At 30.5% G+C, this 18,290-nt stretch overlaps 1 protein-coding gene across 1 annotated transcript; it reads right to left on the bottom strand.

Moving 5' to 3' along the window:
• Window positions 1–8,347: 8,347 nt before the first annotated feature.
• On the bottom strand, window positions 8,348–18,046 carry LOC124420628. Its single transcript, XM_046954109.1, has 3 exons — window positions 17,137–18,046; window positions 15,151–15,267; window positions 8,348–8,410 (listed from the first exon to the last, which is right to left on the bottom strand). The coding sequence occupies exons 1-3, from the start codon at window positions 17,368–17,370 to the stop codon at window positions 8,348–8,350; spliced, it is 414 nt and encodes a 137-aa protein (XP_046810065.1). The 5' UTR covers window positions 17,371–18,046.
• Between the last annotated feature and the right edge of the window lie 244 nt (window positions 18,047–18,290).

The following is an 18,290-nucleotide window of genomic DNA, read 5'->3' as shown; positions in this document are numbered from 1 at the left end:
ATCTATAGTCTGGACTATAGAATAATCTATAGTCTGGACTATAGAATAATCTATAGTCTGGACTATAGAATAATCTATAGTCTGGACTATAGAATAATCTATAGTCTGAACTATAGAATAATTTATAGTCTGGACTATAGAATAATGTATAGTCTGGACTATAGAATAATTTATAGTCTGGACTATAAAATAGTTTATAGTCTGGACTATAAAATAGTTTATAGTATAGTTTATACTATATACTAGTCTGTACTATATAATAGTCAATAGTGTTGACTATAAAATAGTTTACAGTTATCATTATAGAATATAGTCTCATATTTATGTAAAGCTGTGTTGTCAAATGTGTTTTAAAAGCCTTTAACGACAATTTCTCACCATACTTTGTATGCACTTGTAATTAACCATAATAATAATATTTTATGAACATTTTAAGTACCACAGTTTATTAGCATTTGTGAAAACTCTGCTACTAATTATAATAAAATATATATGTGACTGTATTTTATGATACAGGGTATTACAATATAAGTTTTATATCAGGAAATATATTCAGATAATTCAATTCTAAATAGAAAATCATATTTGATGATCATTGATCAATAATAGATTTATTGTTTAATTTTTATTTAAATATTTATGTATGTAGTTTAACTTATTAAACACCCTGTATACATAAGCAAACATTTACATATCTTTTTTTCAACACGTCACATTCTGCTCATTCAAAGTAATTGCTAAAAACATAAAATTCCATAAATGTAGGTTTATATTTGTTATTTGGGGGAATGTCTAAGAATGAATATAAATGTTTATATTGCTGGTGGTAAGCGAAACTATGCCTCAAATAATTTAAATGCAAAAAATACAGGAAAAAACATGTTTAAAGTAGTAGAGGCAAAATATAAAAAAGCTTTCAGCAGGGTTTTTATTTCTAAAAACTTGTATGTTCTTGGAGCCATGCGGAAATTAAAGAAAAAAAAACTCTAACACTTAAAACAAACTAGCACACTTTATTGTTTATTTTTTTTCTTAGTTGATATATAAAATACCCACTTGTTACGTAAGCAAAATATTTCTTTGAAGTTTTTCAAAATGAATTTTTTAGTTCCGTATCATCAACCTAATTTCCTGTTATATTGCATTCTTAAAGTAAACCACTACTTATAGAAAGAATATCGTTTGTGGTGAGAAAATTATAATAGATTTAAACTCAATGGATTTAATAGAATTATCCTATTAAGTTGTCCATAATGAAGTGTATATATATGAACACTTTTAAAAAGTTATCTAACTATAGTTTATTTAATATGTATTTTTTTATGTAATTATAAAGCATATAGCCTCGATTATAGAACTGTTTAGAATGTAGAATATGGAATAGACTTGACTGTAGCGTAGTACTAAAGTACTATAGACTACTCTATGGCAGAGACTATAGACTACTATAGTCTTGACTGCAGTATAGTCCATAGTCTTGACTATAGTATAGTCTATAGTTTTGACTATAGAATAGTGTATAGTCTTGATTATAGAATAGTCTATAGTCTTGACTATAGTATAGTCTATAGTTAGAATAGTCTATAGGAATAGTTCTATAGGATAGTCTATTGTTTTGACTATAAAATAGTCTATAGTCTTAGCTATAAAATAGTCTATAGTCTGGACTATAGAATAGTCTATAGTCTTGATTATAGAATAGTCTATAGTCTTGATTATAGAATAGTCCATAGTCTTGATTATAGAATAGTCTATAGTCTTGACTATAGAATAGTCTGTAGTCGTGACTATAGAATAGTATATAGTCTTGACTATAGAATAGTCTATAGTCTTGACTATAGAATAGTCTATAGTCTTGACTGTAGAATAGTCTATAGTCTTGACTATAGAATAGTCTATAGTCTTGACTATAGAATAGTCTATAGTCTTGACTATAGAATAGTCTATAGTTTTGACTATACAATAGTTCTATAGTCTTGACTATAGAATGGTCTATAGTCTTGACTATAGAATAGTCTATAGTCGTGACTATAGAATAGTACATAGTCCTGATTATAGAATATTTTATAGTCAAGACTATATATTATTCTATAGTCACGACGTCTTGATTATAGAATACTCTATAGTCTTGACTATAGAATAGTCTATAGTCTTGACTATAGAGTAGTCTACAGTCTTGACTATAGAATAGTATATAGTCTTGTCTATAGAATAGTCTATAGTATTGACTATAGAATAGTCTATAGTCTTGACTATAGAATAGTCTATAGGATTGACTATACAATAGTCTATGGTCTTGACTATAGAATAGTCTATAGTCTTGACTATAGAATAGTCTATAGTCTTGACTATAGAATAGTCTATAGTCTTGTCTATAGAATAGTCTATAGTATTGACTATAGAATAGTCTATAGTCTTGACTATAGAATAGTCTATAGGCTTGACTATAAAATAGTCTATAGTATTGACTATACAATAGTCTATGGTCTTGACTATAGAATAGTCTATAGTCTTGACTATAGAATAGTCTATAGTCTTGACTATAGAATAGTCTATAGTCTTGACTGTAGAATAGTCTATAGTCTTGACTATTAAATAGTCTATAGTCTTGACTATAGAATAGTCTATAGTCTTGAGCAGAGAATAGTCTACAGTCTTGACTATAGAATAGTCCACAGTCTTGACTATAGAATAGTCTATAGTCCTGATTATAGAATATTTAATAGTCAAGACTATATAGTCTATAGTCTTAACTATAGAATAATCTATTGCCTTCACTATAGAACAGTCCATAGTCTTAATTATAGAATAGTCTATAATCTTGACTATAGAATAGTCTATAATCTTCACTATAGAACAGTCTATAGTCTTGATTATAAAATAGTCTTTAGTCTTGACTATACAGTAGTCTATAGTTTTCACTAAAGAATAATTCTATAGACTTGACTATAGAATGGTCTATAGTGTTGACTATAGAATAGTCTATAGTCAAGATTATAGAATAGTCTATAATCTTAACTATAGAATTATCTATAGTGTTGACTTTAGAATATTCTATAGTGTTGACTATAGAATGTTATATAGTATTGACTATAGAATGTTCTTTAGTATTGACTATAGAATAGTCTGTAGTCCTGTTTATAGAATAGTCTATAGTCCTGACTTTAGAATAGTCCTGACTGTAGTCATGACTTTAAAAAAGTCGATAATCATTTGAGTAAAATGACATTTTTTATTTTTAAACAAGGAAATAAATCTTGTATCTCAATAATTTTACAATTATTTATTACACACACAAACACATTTCATTATTGTATAGTATTTTCATGTAAGATTTTCCACTTGACATACTACTCATCCTTTAGAAAATATATGTATATATGTATGTATCTAAACATTTTTTATACATACTATTGGTACAAATATTTTTAAGGACATATTGTTGTTTTGTTCATTGGCTGTAAGCAATTTATCAAGTAGATATGCAATAAACAACATGACATCAATCGTATGAAAAATATATTAAAAATATCTTTTTATCGAAACTAAACAAAATGTTCATGTTATAAACGCAAGTGACTGACTGCCTGACAGACAGTTATAGCTTGCATGTGAACTTTTATTAATACATACAAGTTTATATTAAATAATATAAATATAACGGACTTAACTAAAAGTTTAGTTTTTGATTTGTTATAAAACAATAGAATATAAAGAAATAAGGAAAGTATATTCTTTGACAAAATCAGAATAGGGTAGAATCAACATATAAGTGGTTTTTTAGAGAGGATTAATTGTTGCTACGAGAGCTCATTCATAGTTAGTAAATGTCAAAGTTGTTGCATTTCCATTGAGTGTGTGTGCGACTGTGTGTTTTCATGCAAAACTTTAATGACGTCTACGTGAGAACTGTTCATTTGTTTTGTTCATAAGAGCGTAATTATGGGTTAATTACTGTCGGTGATGAAAAATAATGAGTTCATTTTTTTCCATTTACCCACATCTGTGTATTTTTGACAAAAGCAATTTTTCCTCCAAATAATTTATTCTTAAAATAAAAATACCAAATGAGTGGTTGTTTCAAAACTTATATACCTTCCCTTATAAAACATAACGACATCTAGAATTTATCATGCTAAAAATAGTACATTTGTATTTTGGAGCAGCAGTTTTTTCTATATTTTAAACGGTTTAGTTTACTTTAAAAATATTGTACACCACTCAGAGACCCAAAGGGTCCATTGTATTTAGTTGAAAGAACAAGAAATTTAGGAAGAAGACATATGAATAAGAGGGAAAATAGGTGAAATGTAAAAACAATGTCATTGAAGGGTCCCTTAACTGAATAACAAAGACCTGAATGTGGCCCAAGTCACATCCAGCTCATCGTGGATAATGTTCGTTTTCACAGAAACTATAAAGGGCCTGTAAGTAATAACCAGGGCAAGGATTTCTATGCAAATACATGTTTGTAGTCAGTAACTCGAAATAACTTTTAACTAGTTTTCATTTCGAATCAAAGAGTTTGCTACAAAATGGCATCGATTTGTTGTTGCATATTTTATTATAAATGCATAAATTACATATTTTGTTTTAAATTGCATATTTCCAACATTTTTATAGCATATTTCGCATATTTTTTTAATTTTTCTAAAATAAACAATTTGTTTTCTCTGTATTTCATATTTTTACAAACAATTTTGTATTTATATATTTAGAATTTTTTTAAGAAATATCAACATATTTCGATTTAATAACAAAATATTTTGAATTTTTTAGTGCATGAAAATCCTTGCCCTGGTAATAATAAATACTCTACTATGAAGCTCAAGAACTAAATCCTGTTTAGTAAATTTATCTGTGATCTTGTTACAGTGACCCGGTAGAGAACACTACCTAAATGGATATACTCCGACTAACACTTTTAGGACTTATTAAAAATTTGTTTTAGTAGATTGAAATGATCTTCCAATGATTTCTGCAAGAGCTGTCATAGCTAAGAATTATTCGATTAGGTTCAAAGGGCATTCGTTTCATAAGCGGATTCCTTGAGTCTATTTAATTGTTGATCTAACTGTGATGACCTCAATGGTCACCAAGTCATTACTACTTCAATGAAACTATTCGGTTTTGGATATATATAAACGATTTATTTAGCTCCTTCATAACTAAAGTAAAAGGAAATACATGGTAACGTTTACTACTCTCAGTGGCTATTGGGCTGAAGCAGAGTGAAGCTTTTTATTATGAAGGCTTCTACTGAAATCATTATATTATAGAATCAGTTTTCAATTTCGCTATGGCCATGGTACAGTGCATTATCTTCACTCTACTATGGGTTAAAGTAGGCATGGCTTAGGGGCATCTTGTTAGACGCCAAGAAGGTATCGAGGTCTATCAAGTGCCCCCCTTTATACCCCAAAGTTTTTCCATTTCATATAGTAGTTGAAATGAAATAAAGTTTGTAAGTGAAACAGTAGTATTCCGGCATCGATTTCATCATATTCTTACATACAGTTAAATTGGCACTTTTATTTTCAGGGGCACATTTTTGCGTCGGTATTCTATTATTCTAGATTGTCAATTATTGTTACAACCAAAGCACAAACCTGGCAAAAGGTTTATATTCTAAAAACTACATATTTATATATTTAGTTGTTTTGATACAGATCCTGATTCTGGTTTGGGTGTTATAAAGTTGAAAGTTTTGAACTTAAGCTGCTTAAAATGCTTATGCTTAAAGAGCTAGCGAGAATATGAACCAGGAACTTCGTGTTTGTTTATCAACTGTTGTACTTACATAGCCATTTAATTGCGCGTCTTATAGTTTGTTTACACACAGAGAAAAAATATCTTTCGAAATGGTTACTATAACTATATTATGTTTACTGTAACCATATGTAGTTATCAAAGACATATTATTGTCATTTAAATGCGTTTTAAACAATATTTTAGTTACTGCAAACATTTTAATGTTTATCGCAATTATAAATTTCATAATATTGGATCATAATATAATCATGTATAACAATATTGCGATAAATAAAATAATATAATGATAAAATATTTCAATTGTATTTAATCATTAATGATATTTTAAAATTGTTTCAATAAACATAATATGTTAAGAATACAATCAAAATTTTAACCGTTAAAACATGATAACCATGTTATCAATTAGATTTAAACAATATTTTAGTTACTACAAACATTTTCAAATTCATCGCAATTAGAAATTTGATAACATTAGATCATAATATGATTATGTATAACAATATTATGATAAATAAAAATATATAATGATGAAATATTTCAACTGAATTTAATCATTATTTGATATTTAAAAATTGTTTCAACAATTATAATATGTTAACACTACAATCATAATTTTAACCATATATTACTCTGAGAACATAATATCCACAATCATGTTTTTTCTCTGCGTGTATGCAAATTATAATCTCCGATTAGTTAAATATATTTTTTATGTCTAATTTTATTTGTATAATATAAATAAATATTTATTATAGAAATATGTAGCTACGTTTTGTGTATATAAATATATTTAACATTATATTCTTAAATGTGGGAATTAGGGTTTACATTGAAGCAAAAACTTAACATTATTGATTCTTATTTAAGAAAGCCCCATAGACGTGTTGAAGATATGTATATAGATTTATAATAGAAATGAATATTATGCTTTTTTCCCCATAACATACAAATCTCATTATAGTCTATTTTAGATGTGGGCAAGTATTCAGTTCATTATTCGCATACAAATTCATGGGGAAATTTTAAATAATCGAACACCCTAGTCTATATCCCTACAACAATAACAAAATATTACGTTTGGTAAACAAACACATAAATATGAAAACAAATTTTCGCAAATTTAGCAAACAAACATATTTGGATTTTTTTTTATAAAGTTAAGTTTAGTACATAGTTTATGGAAATCGATGAATAAGGTAGGTTGCTGGTAATCTAAATAACTAGAAAAAACTTACATTGAAAAGTAGTGAGTAAAAAGCTAATAAGCCGAGCCACTTTTGTGTCAATATAATTACTAACTCCAAGTAGGCGGACTAGCAGCAGGGGGCGTGGCATCTGCTATATCAATTAAATAAATTCGTTTATCTGGGAAACAAATAGAACTAGTTTCTTAAAATTTAACACGAAAAACTTTATTATTCATCTGAACATTTTGGAGAAAAAAGTGCGGACGTTTAATTGGAGGGGGTCTTAGGGACCACATAAGAATTAAATAGAATAGTACTATTCACATTTCATTCACATATAATGTTTACATTCATGTGAACATTTAGAAAATAACGGGCGGACTTTCAATAGGACAACGTTTAATGGGGCACATGGCACCTCCCATATGAATAAAATACAAAAATTCGTTTATCTGGGAAAATAATAGAACCAAATTCTTCAAATTTTGCATCTGAACCTCTAGTCCTCAATACCTCTAGTCTGCCGGGATTATAAACTGGTAATGTCAAATGTATCCTTGGTCTCAGAATGATTTGGCATGAGGACTAACCCGAGCACCATATAAACTGGCACTACGGATGGCCAGTTGCCCGCAGGACTATGTCTTGGCTGGTCAGTTGGAGAGAATGTTGGTTTAAGGACTTATATATCCTATATCAAATGGGTTGGATAATTCTCTCTTCGAACAGGTCTGTGTACAAAGCAGCATATGCTGGATTTCTAAACCCGATCGGTATCTCTTACCGTTCGCGTAGTGAGACACTGGTGTATGCTTAAGGAATGCAATGGATTGGGTCATTAGATTACATTATTGAATAATGCAGTCTTTCATGACATCATAAGGGTGGTCACTTCCGCATTGCCGGAAGATTGATTTCACCTAATGTTGGGACTTGTCACCCCGTTTAGACAAATAATTGCTTTTTCCTTGTCGGGGTTCGCATTAGGGATTTGATCCTACGCTGCCTGTCATTCCGCAATGGGGCTGCTATGGCAAGAGATTAGATAGCTCGATTACTTCAACAAAGTGCTTGTACATGGACCGGACCATCCATGTACAAAAATTGCTACCTGTGTTCTTCATTGAGGAATTCAGTGGCGCATGGTATACCGTCTCTAGTCTACCCAGTGGATGAAAAAGACCACCGTAAGATAAGGCCGTCAGGCTTGGAGGATTGGGGCCATCATTAAATAAAAAAAATCCTATATCTGATAAACTATTAGAGCTAGAATCTGTAAATTTCACATGAAAAACTTCAACATTCATATGAGCATTTAAAAAACAACGGACGGACTTTTAATGGAGTGCATGGCACCTCCCATATGAATTAAATACAAAAATTCTTTAATCTAGGAAACAAATACAATAAGAATCTTCAAATATTTCACGAAGAACTTTATTCTTAATCTGAACATTTTGAGAAAAAAGAAAGGCAAGTTTTCATTTGAGGGTGGAGTGGCTTGAAGTCCCCCTAAGAATTAAATGGAAAAAATCGTAACAAATATAGTTTATTACATGCAGTTATAAAAAAAAATATAAAAGAAAACAAAATATCATACCGTTCGAATTTCAAAAAGTAACAGACAGTCAACCACGTTCATTCTTTAAGATAACGAACCACCTTAATGTATAAATATAAAGAAATAAAAATATAACTCGGTAGGAAGGAGAAAATCCAAATAAAGTAGTAGTATGAGAAAAACATGTTGAAAATAAGCCATATTAAAAAGGAGAAGGAAAAGACAACCACACAACAAAGTATTCTTTTGATGTGCCTTTCATAATTATTGGAGTGGGTAAATAAAATGTATGTCTGTTATGGGTTTTGTACAAGTTGTATGTTTTTATGATTTCAGCATTATTTCCACACGCATTAAATATTTAAAACTTACGAAGGTAGTTTTGATAATTACAAGGAAAGAACAAAATACGTTCCACATTGTTTTAATGACTTTAATATAAAAGTAATTCGCTAGAAATTCCCGATTTGCCTGGATATAGATATTTTCTTTTCCGGGGACTAAATACACTAAAAACTTAATTGATCAAAATGCTTTGGAACAATTTTTCACGGGAAAGGACCTTGATCCTCTTGACTCTTTTCGCTTTTAATAGGCTTATTATATAAATCTTATTGGCATCACATGTAACAGTTATTGCGAAGAATCGGTACGTGAAGTTCTTTAGATATATATTTGTATTTATCGAATTTCAAACTTTTTTAATCAATTCCGTAATAAGTCTAAAAAGTCGCTATCAAGAAATTATGTTTTTATATTAAGGACGGACATATTAAGATCATCTATGTATATAAAAGCTTAGATCAATTATATACTAAGCCCTAAAAAGTTTTGGGAGTTTATTTATTCATCTTTCTGATAATATATGTACGAATTAAACCGATTTCAGTTACCCTGTGGCAGGGCACTGTAACCTGCATGGTAACGAGGTTGCGGACGAGCTAGATTAGTTTCGGACAGATAAAGGATGGTAAAACCACCCATTTGTCACTATAATAGGTTGATATTTGTTAAAATACGATATCATCAACCAGTCCTGAAATATTAGCTTGGTTTGCAAAATATCAAAGCCCCTATAGCCAAAACTTGATTTGGGTTCCACCAATATACTTTTATGCTCTCTTCTTGACAGGCATGGAGAGCTTTCTGGGATAGGTCTGAAGAATATCCTTTGTTTTACAAATGTAACCGGTTAGTTTAGTTCTGAAAACAGAGAGTGACATTAGAACACACTTCCTACGACCTACGACGACAAGAGTAACACAACAGGACCAACTTAATGGACTCAAGTGAGCTGCTTTTCTGGCAGCTGCCCTATATGTCTAACAAAACTAAAGATACTAGTAGGACTGCATAGACGCAGTCTAAGAATTCAGTCAGAAACTTGGTCAGTAAATGGTAAAGCAGTGTAGCGGACTACTGCAGGTTATACGAGGATGAGGGGGAAGTAGAAACGATAGAGTACATTTTTAGCTAATGTCCCAAAATCTCAGGCTGATCTGGCTAGGGTTCTACGACGAACTGGAGGAAATTGCGGGACTGAACTCTTGCAATCCACTATGTTTTGTAGGGGTAATTAGTCACTTTTTTGGCTGGGCTTTATAAGAGGACAGGGTTTCTCTCTCCCTCTCTATTCTGTCTTTCTATTTAATATTCTCTTTTATTTATCTTCTTATTATCTTGTGTTGATTTTGTAGTGTTCTTTGTGTTTCTGTTTTTGAATCTTCATTTCATGAAGGGAATCACAATGAACCTAATGGTCTGCGAGTAGATATACATCATTGTTTATATGGTGCATAACCCTTCTTAAGCTAACCTTAGATCTATACTTTAAGGCGGAAGCAGATCGTTGTCATGCTGTATTAGTACGGTCTCATGATTAGTCGTTTTTCAAAGTTCGCTTCAAACTAATAATACAACTGAACCCGCCGAATAGGGCTTTTAAGTTCATAATTATGTTTAATATACTCGTATCTCAAGAAAAAACTGCAAAACCAAGTTCTATACTAAACTTAATGACTCTAATGAACTTTGTAATATATAGCCCCTACAAAATTTAACTTAAATATCTACAGTTCTATTAAGCAATAAAGGGCTTAAATATATCTGAGGCAAATCACATTTTAAAACTTTAGAATGTAAATCATTTTTGGATTGTACAGGCCAATCTGAATTTGGCCTCAAAATTTCTATATCCGATTGAGGTATCGAGATACAATGTCATAAATTTTAAGATCTTTTCAAGATTGTTTAGCAACACGAATACAGTTTAATAGTTATATCATCTGAAAGTTAAATCTGTCGATTTTATAATAAAGGTTTAACGTCTTCTTTAACCTTCGATATAACCAAATGAAAATTTATAAAGGGACCAAATCGTAAAAGATCATTTGTTTGGCCAGTCGACCACCTTCTCCTTTCAGCTCATAATAAACACGTTTATGACATCAAACTGACACTCAATTTGGTCATATATGCATCGACGTTGGAAATGATTAAGATTTTAGTCTGCGTAGGACTAGTAAAAACGGATTAATAGTAAAAAATTAGAATAGTAAAAATCGATCAATAACGAAACTACAATTTTAAATTTAATAAAATGTGTATATTTTAAACTACATTTTAAAGTAATAAATACTTTGTATAAAACGCATTTCTCGTTACATTGCCCCCAATAGAAGTTTTTTTTTTAACAAACCACAAAAAAAAACATAAAACAAACCATTTAATGACTTTTATATGGAGTTACTTTACACAGAGGACGTGTTGGTTACAAACATTTATAAAAAGTAAAGATTGCATGTACTAACCATCATAAAACTTACGCGGTAGCGTTGGTGGCGACAAGTAGATGATGACGACGATATACAATAGGGATTAAGAGAGAGAGAGAGAGAGAGAGACAGAGCAAAATCGTTTGATATCGAGTATAAAAACATAAACAATTTACTTCTTAGGAATATGTACTAACTGAAGGTTAAAATTATATAATGGCGGTAGTTTATGAGTCATTTAGTTATCCTTAGACAAATGTTATTATATATGTGGCGTCTAAAACTAATACAACTGCTATTTACAGTTACTATATATTTAAAATGGCTACTGATTGTGTGTGAAGATAAAATACATGTGTTTGTCTGTAGGGTGTTGCAAAAATTGATTTTACAGATTGTGAAAATACTAATAAAGTTTGTCTGACTTCAATGTTTATGAAAATAAATGAATTTTTAATTACATTTAGATGAAAAAAATAAAAATTGTATATATTGACTTCTAGCAATTCTATCCGACCGAAAATGGTATAGAACTCTTATACATTGGCGGGAGTTTTAAAGACTATTGATTCACTTAAGCACCGTCGCAACGTGGGGTGTATTTCACTGTTCTATCGAAACTACAATAAAGTGTGTTGCTGTGAAATTAGAAAACTTATTCCCGATACTAGCATATTTCTTTTTAGCAACACACGACTTTTATCAAGAAGACACCTATTTATGGTTGCCCAGTGGACCGCACGACGCATCACAGAGAAAATTTATTCTTCAGCTGTAAACGTTCTTATTAATTTCAATGAAAAAATATTTAAATGAAATGTTAACAAACTCTACTCCCTCTATCCCCACCCCTACAACCTATTTTCCTAGTCCAAACAAAAACTGCACTGCATAAGTAAGAGTCATTAAACCTATCTCCCCTATATGGCCCCCTTCAGATTAGACATAAATAAGGAGTGAGATCGAAAAATTCTTAACATACATATATGTTTATAAAAAAGAAACCACTAAACTTACAGCTTTATTTTTTTTATTTGATTCAAATTATTATTACAATTTACAAAAAAAATATTTTTATAGTTTTAATCACTAGTGATGAAATTTTGAACCCTTTTCGGAAACCCTTCCATTAACGTTTTTATAGTGCTTTCTGTCACTTTGCTCGAACATGTAGTCCATCTCCGTTTAAAATCTACCACACTTTTGGACACCTTTTTTGTACTCTTCAATTCTCTTTTAACAAGAGCCCAATATCTCTCCACTGGCCTTAGCTCCGGGCAGTTTGGAGGATTTGCCTCTCTTGGTACAAATACCACATTATTGTTCTTGTACCACTCAAGGGCTTGTTTACCATAGTGACAGGATGCCAAGTCAGGCCAAAAATAAGTGGACACATTATGAGGTCTTATGAATGGAAGCAGCCTTTTTTGTAAACATTCCTTGATGTAAATTTCGGTATTTATAGAGCCCGTTGTAACAAATGATTGGCTTCTTTTGCCGCAACTGCATATTGCTTGCCATACCAAGAACTTTCTGGGAAATTTTGTCTGCTTTTGGGTCCTAAACTTTTCTTCAACATTCCCTCGAGCATCAACAACATAAAACTTTTGACCTGGAAGTTGCGAAAAATCTGCCAGAACATACGTTTCGTCATCCATTATGCAGCAAGAATATTTTTTTATAAAACTTGACTTCAATTTCCGTGCTCTGTTTTTGGCCTCTAAATTTTTTGCAGCGTTCCTGTCAGGAACTTTTTGAGCCTTGTATGTTTTTAAACCTGCATTAGCTTTAACTTTTCGTACCAAATAGTCGTACCAAATAGTCTGAGCTAACCGAGCTGCTTTCCTACCGGATGTGTTGGGAGCTCTTTTGAAAATGCGTTCTATTTTTTGGCTTTAGAAACATCGAGTGGACCATTCTTTCTACTTGAACCAGGTTTTCTATAAACTGACAAGTTCTCCCGGTACTGTTTAATAACATTGGAAACAGTTTGACGGCAGACCTTTGTATGCTTGGCCAACTTTTTGTAAGACCAAGTTGGGTTTAGTTGAAAATATTTAATAATTTCAGTACGCACTTTTTTCTGGTCACTCATTTTAATCAGATTAACAACAAAATTAATATAATTGACATTACACATAATAACTGACATGTTTTTCAAAGGTAAGGTTGATCAAAAAAAAAAAATCAAATAATACTTTGGTTGAAAAATGTAATGAAAAACGTGTGTTAAGAATTTTTCGATCTCACTCCTTATATACATATTCTCTACCAAATATTGTGAGGACCAGTTTATAATTGATCGTATTTCTCATATAAAGTCTCAATATGTGTAACCTCTTTAGCAGAAAATTACTACTAGCGAAAGAATAATAAAATTCAACAATAAAACTTTTTTAGAAGACATTCTTTACTATTCTGTAAAGTCTCGATTATAACCATCATGCTGGAGAGCCCCATCTTTGCGTTTTTGCTTGCAGCACAGAGAGTTTCGGTCCAAGGTATATTAATTTTATAAGGTAGTGTCATCGGCGAATTTTGAATACCAATCGAATTCGTTATATTTTTTATATGATGACATTGTGCCAACACTTGAAGGCGAATTGGCTATTAGGGAAATGTTTCAAAAACAGCTGACAAATAAATCAAAGCGAATTTTTATTAAACAAAAAATGTTTATAAATTTGAATCTGTTTATAATTTTTTTTGATGCTTTAACTTTTAAAGCTTAAAAAGACAAATATATACAATTTGACGGTAAAATTTCTATACAAATCTTCCTTATTCTTTTGCAAATTTTTCAACTATAGCAAAAAGTAGAGGAGCCAGAGGACAACTCTACATTCATTGTGACGTATTTACGAGAACTTTCATACTAACACTACAATCTTTACATCTCAAGCACTTGCCTGTCGAGGCAGAAATCCGATTATTCATATTCATATTCGAATAGATGATTTTGACTACTGATCAACGAAATTGCGATGTATGTAAGTGGACATAGATAAGCACTTTAATCCGAAAAATGGTTCAAATAACGTTAAAATATAAGCCTTTTAAACATGAAGGCTTTTGTACTTTGAATAAAATATTTCGTACTTAAGATCTGCAGAGCATTGGATTGATCGATGATACTATGATGTAGATGGAATGCCGTTTGTTCATGGCGAAGATCTGTAGGCTAATTCAAAAGGATCACCATAAACTATTAAACTGTAATGGTGGACCTGATGCTATGTCATATTTAGTCTAGTGTGTTCATTTAAAAACTCTAAGGTCCAATCATTCGGTATCCGTCCCAGTGAGAAAAACCTGTATAGTTTCTATCGTAGCTGAAGGGCTGATTTGCAATTATTCGATGTTTATCCCTCAATCATAGTTAAATAAAAATACAATATTTTCAATTTGTTGAGAATATCAGGTGAAGCTTATTTATATAATTACTGATTTAAAAATTTAAACATTAACTATATACTTAATATTATAAAGAAAATGCTCACTCTACTCTTCACGATTCACATTCATAGAATAACACAGCTTTTTTAGGCCCTTTTAAAAGCCACAATTTAAGTTTTCAAAAAAATACAATTTGCATAAAACACATAGTGACACAATCACATTCTAGGCTGAAACACTAAACATATTTTCAAACAATTGCAAACAATTTATATTCATAATAGAGGTAAATGAACTCTATTGTATACAATTGTTTTAAATCTCCTTATGTGTCGTTGTGTTGTGGTAAAAGAAAAACTATATCGATTTAATATTAAGTTTGTAAAATTGTTTTAAATAAAAATGCATGAACAACTAGAACAACAATTTGTTAATATTTATGTAAGTTATGACTTACCCATGTCTCTTTATTGCTGTCCGGTTCAACAAATATTAAATGTGTTGCTGTCAAATATAAAGTACCAACAATTGGATTTTTCGTATTATAACGATCAATCATGCGAACATTTTCAACCTGAAAAAAAAAAGAAATGTTTAATGAATTACTTATGTATTTAATTAGCAATTAACTAATTGATTTAATATAAAAGAGAAAGGCTGCTGATAATGAACTTTCGTCAGGAAAAAAATAATAATAATAAATATAATTATTGTAAGAGTTTTGTAATCTATGACCCTTAATATGTCGATTAATGCGCTAGCATTTTATGGTGAATTTCAGTCTAAAGTCTTGACTAAATATTGTCAAGACTATCGACTTAAATATAGTCAAGACTGTAGACTATTCTATAGTTAAGACTGTAGACTACTCTAAAGTAAAACTGTAAACTGTTCTATAGTCAAAACTGTAGACTACTCCAAAGTCAAAACTATAGACTATTCTACAGTCAATACTGTAGATTGTTCTATAGTTAAGACTATAGACTGCTCTATAGACTAAGACTATAGACTGTTCTATAGTTAAGACTATAGATTTTTTAATAGTTAAGACTATAGATTTTTTAATAGTCAAGGCTATAAATTGCCAAGAATATAGAATTTTCTATTGTCAAGACTGTAAGCTGTTCTATAGTCAAGACTATAGTCAAGACTATAGACTGTTCTATAGTCAAGACTATAGACTGTTTTATGGTCAAGACTATAGACTGTTCTATAGTCAAGACTATAGACTGTTCTATAGTCAAGACTATAGAATGTTCTATAGCCAAGACTATAGACTGTTCAATAGTCAAGACTATAGTCTGTTCTATAGTCAAGACTATAGACTCTTCTATAGTCAAGACTATAGACTGTTCTATAGCCAAGACTATAGACTGTTCTATAGTCAAGACTATAGACTGTTTTATAGTCAAGACTATAGACTGTTTTATAGTCAAGACTATAGACTGTTTTATAGTCAATACTATAGACTGTTCTATAGTCAAGACTATAGACTGTTCTATAGTCAAGACTATAGACTGTTCTATAGTCAAGACTATAGACTGTTCTATAGTCAAGACTATAGACTGTTCTATAGTCAAGACTGTTGACTGTTCTATAGTTAAGACTATAGACTGTTCTATAGTCAAGACTATAGACTGTTCTATAGTCAAAACCATAGACTGTTCTATAGTCAAGACTATAGACTGTTCTATAGTCAAGACTATAGATTGTTCTGTAGTCAAGACTATAGATTGTTCTGTAGTCAATACTATAGACTCTTCTATAGTCAAGACTATAGACTGTTATATAGTCAATACTGTTCTATAGTCAAGACTATATACTCTTCTATAGTCAAGACTATAGACTGTTCTATAGTCAAGACTATAGACAGTTCTATAGTCAAGACTATAGACTGTTCTATAGTCAAGACTATAGACTGTTCTATAGTCAAGACTATAGACTGTTCTATAGTCAAGACTATAGACTGTTCCATAGTCAAGGCTATGGACTGTTCCATAGTCAATGCTATAGACTGTTCTATAGTCCAATGTTTGTAATTTAGCCTGCAGTATATGTTTTGCATTCGTTAGGTTCATTTCCTCTAGTTTCCGTTCTTCTTGCTTTTTAGGCAACTTAAGTGAATACTCTTACAGCCCACGTTCTACATTGGTATCAGTGCCTTAAAGTTCTAAACAAATTCTGTCTCTGGTATGCTTTTCTGGTGCAAAACCTTCCAAAAAAAAATCCAGTATAATTTGATGACTTGTCCTATTATATCCTGTGTAAATTTTTCTAAAGATAAAAACCGTTCAGGTTGTTGAAATGTAAATATTTATCGATTAGAGTTTTAGTCAAAATTGAAAGGAATTTTGAAACTATCCGAATACAAATTATATTTTTCTTAATATCTACATTTAGTTTTCGTTTGATAATTTTCTTAATTCCTTTTTATTTTACTCACTTTTTTCAATACTAAAAAATCATTAAAAAATATAGGTGGATCTGTAAATTCCTCTTCAATCCAGGAAACAACTTTATCGGAAACAAACGGTGGTACTGGTACACCCCAAAGGCGTTTATTTTCGGGTTCTTCCGTTTCGGGTGAAATATTGTCGAAACTTAAGCGTAAAGCAGAAGTTGGCGACAATTGTCGCTCGATTTCATTAAATTTATTCATAAATTTTGTAAAATCCATTATATATCAAATAAAAACAAATACGTTTTGTTTTGGTTTGGTTTGGTTTACGTTCTTTTCACAGTTATTGACCAACACCACAATCACCAAATAAGGTGTAAATATTGATTTAGTAATTTATGTATTTCAAGTAGTAGAAGAAGCCATCAATACTAATAAAAAATAGGGTCACGTGAATTAAGAAAAACGTTTGTACTTTTTTTCTTAAAGTTTTTTTTTATATTTTTTCACTTTTATGTCTAACATTAAATACAGAATTTGAAATTATTTAGCAACACCTTAGACAATCATCATCATCCACAAATATACACAAAAAAACACTTTCACTTTATATCTTTAACAATATGAAAATTTCACTCCCTCACACATGGACCCAACAACTCGCTCTCAAACTCCACTTTATCTTTACATTGATATTGAACCAGAGCAAAAACAACAACAAGGAAGTAACAGCAACAAAAATGATGTCTCTAGGTTATGACGTCGTTCACAAGTTTAAAAGTGTATGTTTTTCAAAAATATATTGCTATCCTTTTCATTTCGTGTTTGTTGCTTAAAAGGATAGAAAAAAGTTGCTGTAGAAACAAAAAACACACAAAATAATTCCTGTAGTATACAAAACTTTCCGTGCACGATTTTCCGTTGTATGTAAAACCGTCTTGTCCGAGGTTCAACTAGAAACTTAGTGTTTTCATTTGTATCTCATTGTTTATTTAAGTGTCTAAGGTTTTGCTTAACATAATATATATATATAAAAGGAAATTTTTGTTTTTGTAATTAAGGGAAATTTTCTCTTTTAAAGATTTAAGAGACACAGAGTTTAGTATTGAACTTGAAATTAATATAAATTTTTTATTTTAATTTATAGGAAGGAGACTATTCCACAATTGAGACTATAGATTATTCTTCTAAAGTCAAGA

Source organism: Lucilia cuprina, chromosome 6 (genome assembly GCF_022045245.1).
Source record: "Lucilia cuprina isolate Lc7/37 chromosome 6, ASM2204524v1, whole genome shotgun sequence".
Lineage (NCBI taxonomy): Eukaryota > Metazoa > Arthropoda > Insecta > Diptera > Calliphoridae > Lucilia > Lucilia cuprina.
The sequence above is the reverse complement of the archived record's forward strand: the minus strand, read 5'-3'. Positions and strand labels throughout refer to the sequence as shown.

Coding starts and splice junctions, on each gene's coding strand:
- LOC124420628 (XM_046954109.1), bottom strand. CDS start 17,370: ATGGATTTTACAAAATTTATGAATAAATTTAATGAAATCGAGCGACAA. Junction 15,268..17,136: donor ATTTTTTAGTATTGAAAAAA/GTGAGTAAAATA, acceptor TTTTTTTTTCAG/GTTGAAAATGTTCGCATGAT. Junction 8,411..15,150: donor ACAGCAATAAAGAGACATGG/GTAAGTCATAAC, acceptor CAAAATGTTCAG/ATTAAGAATAAAGTTCTTCG.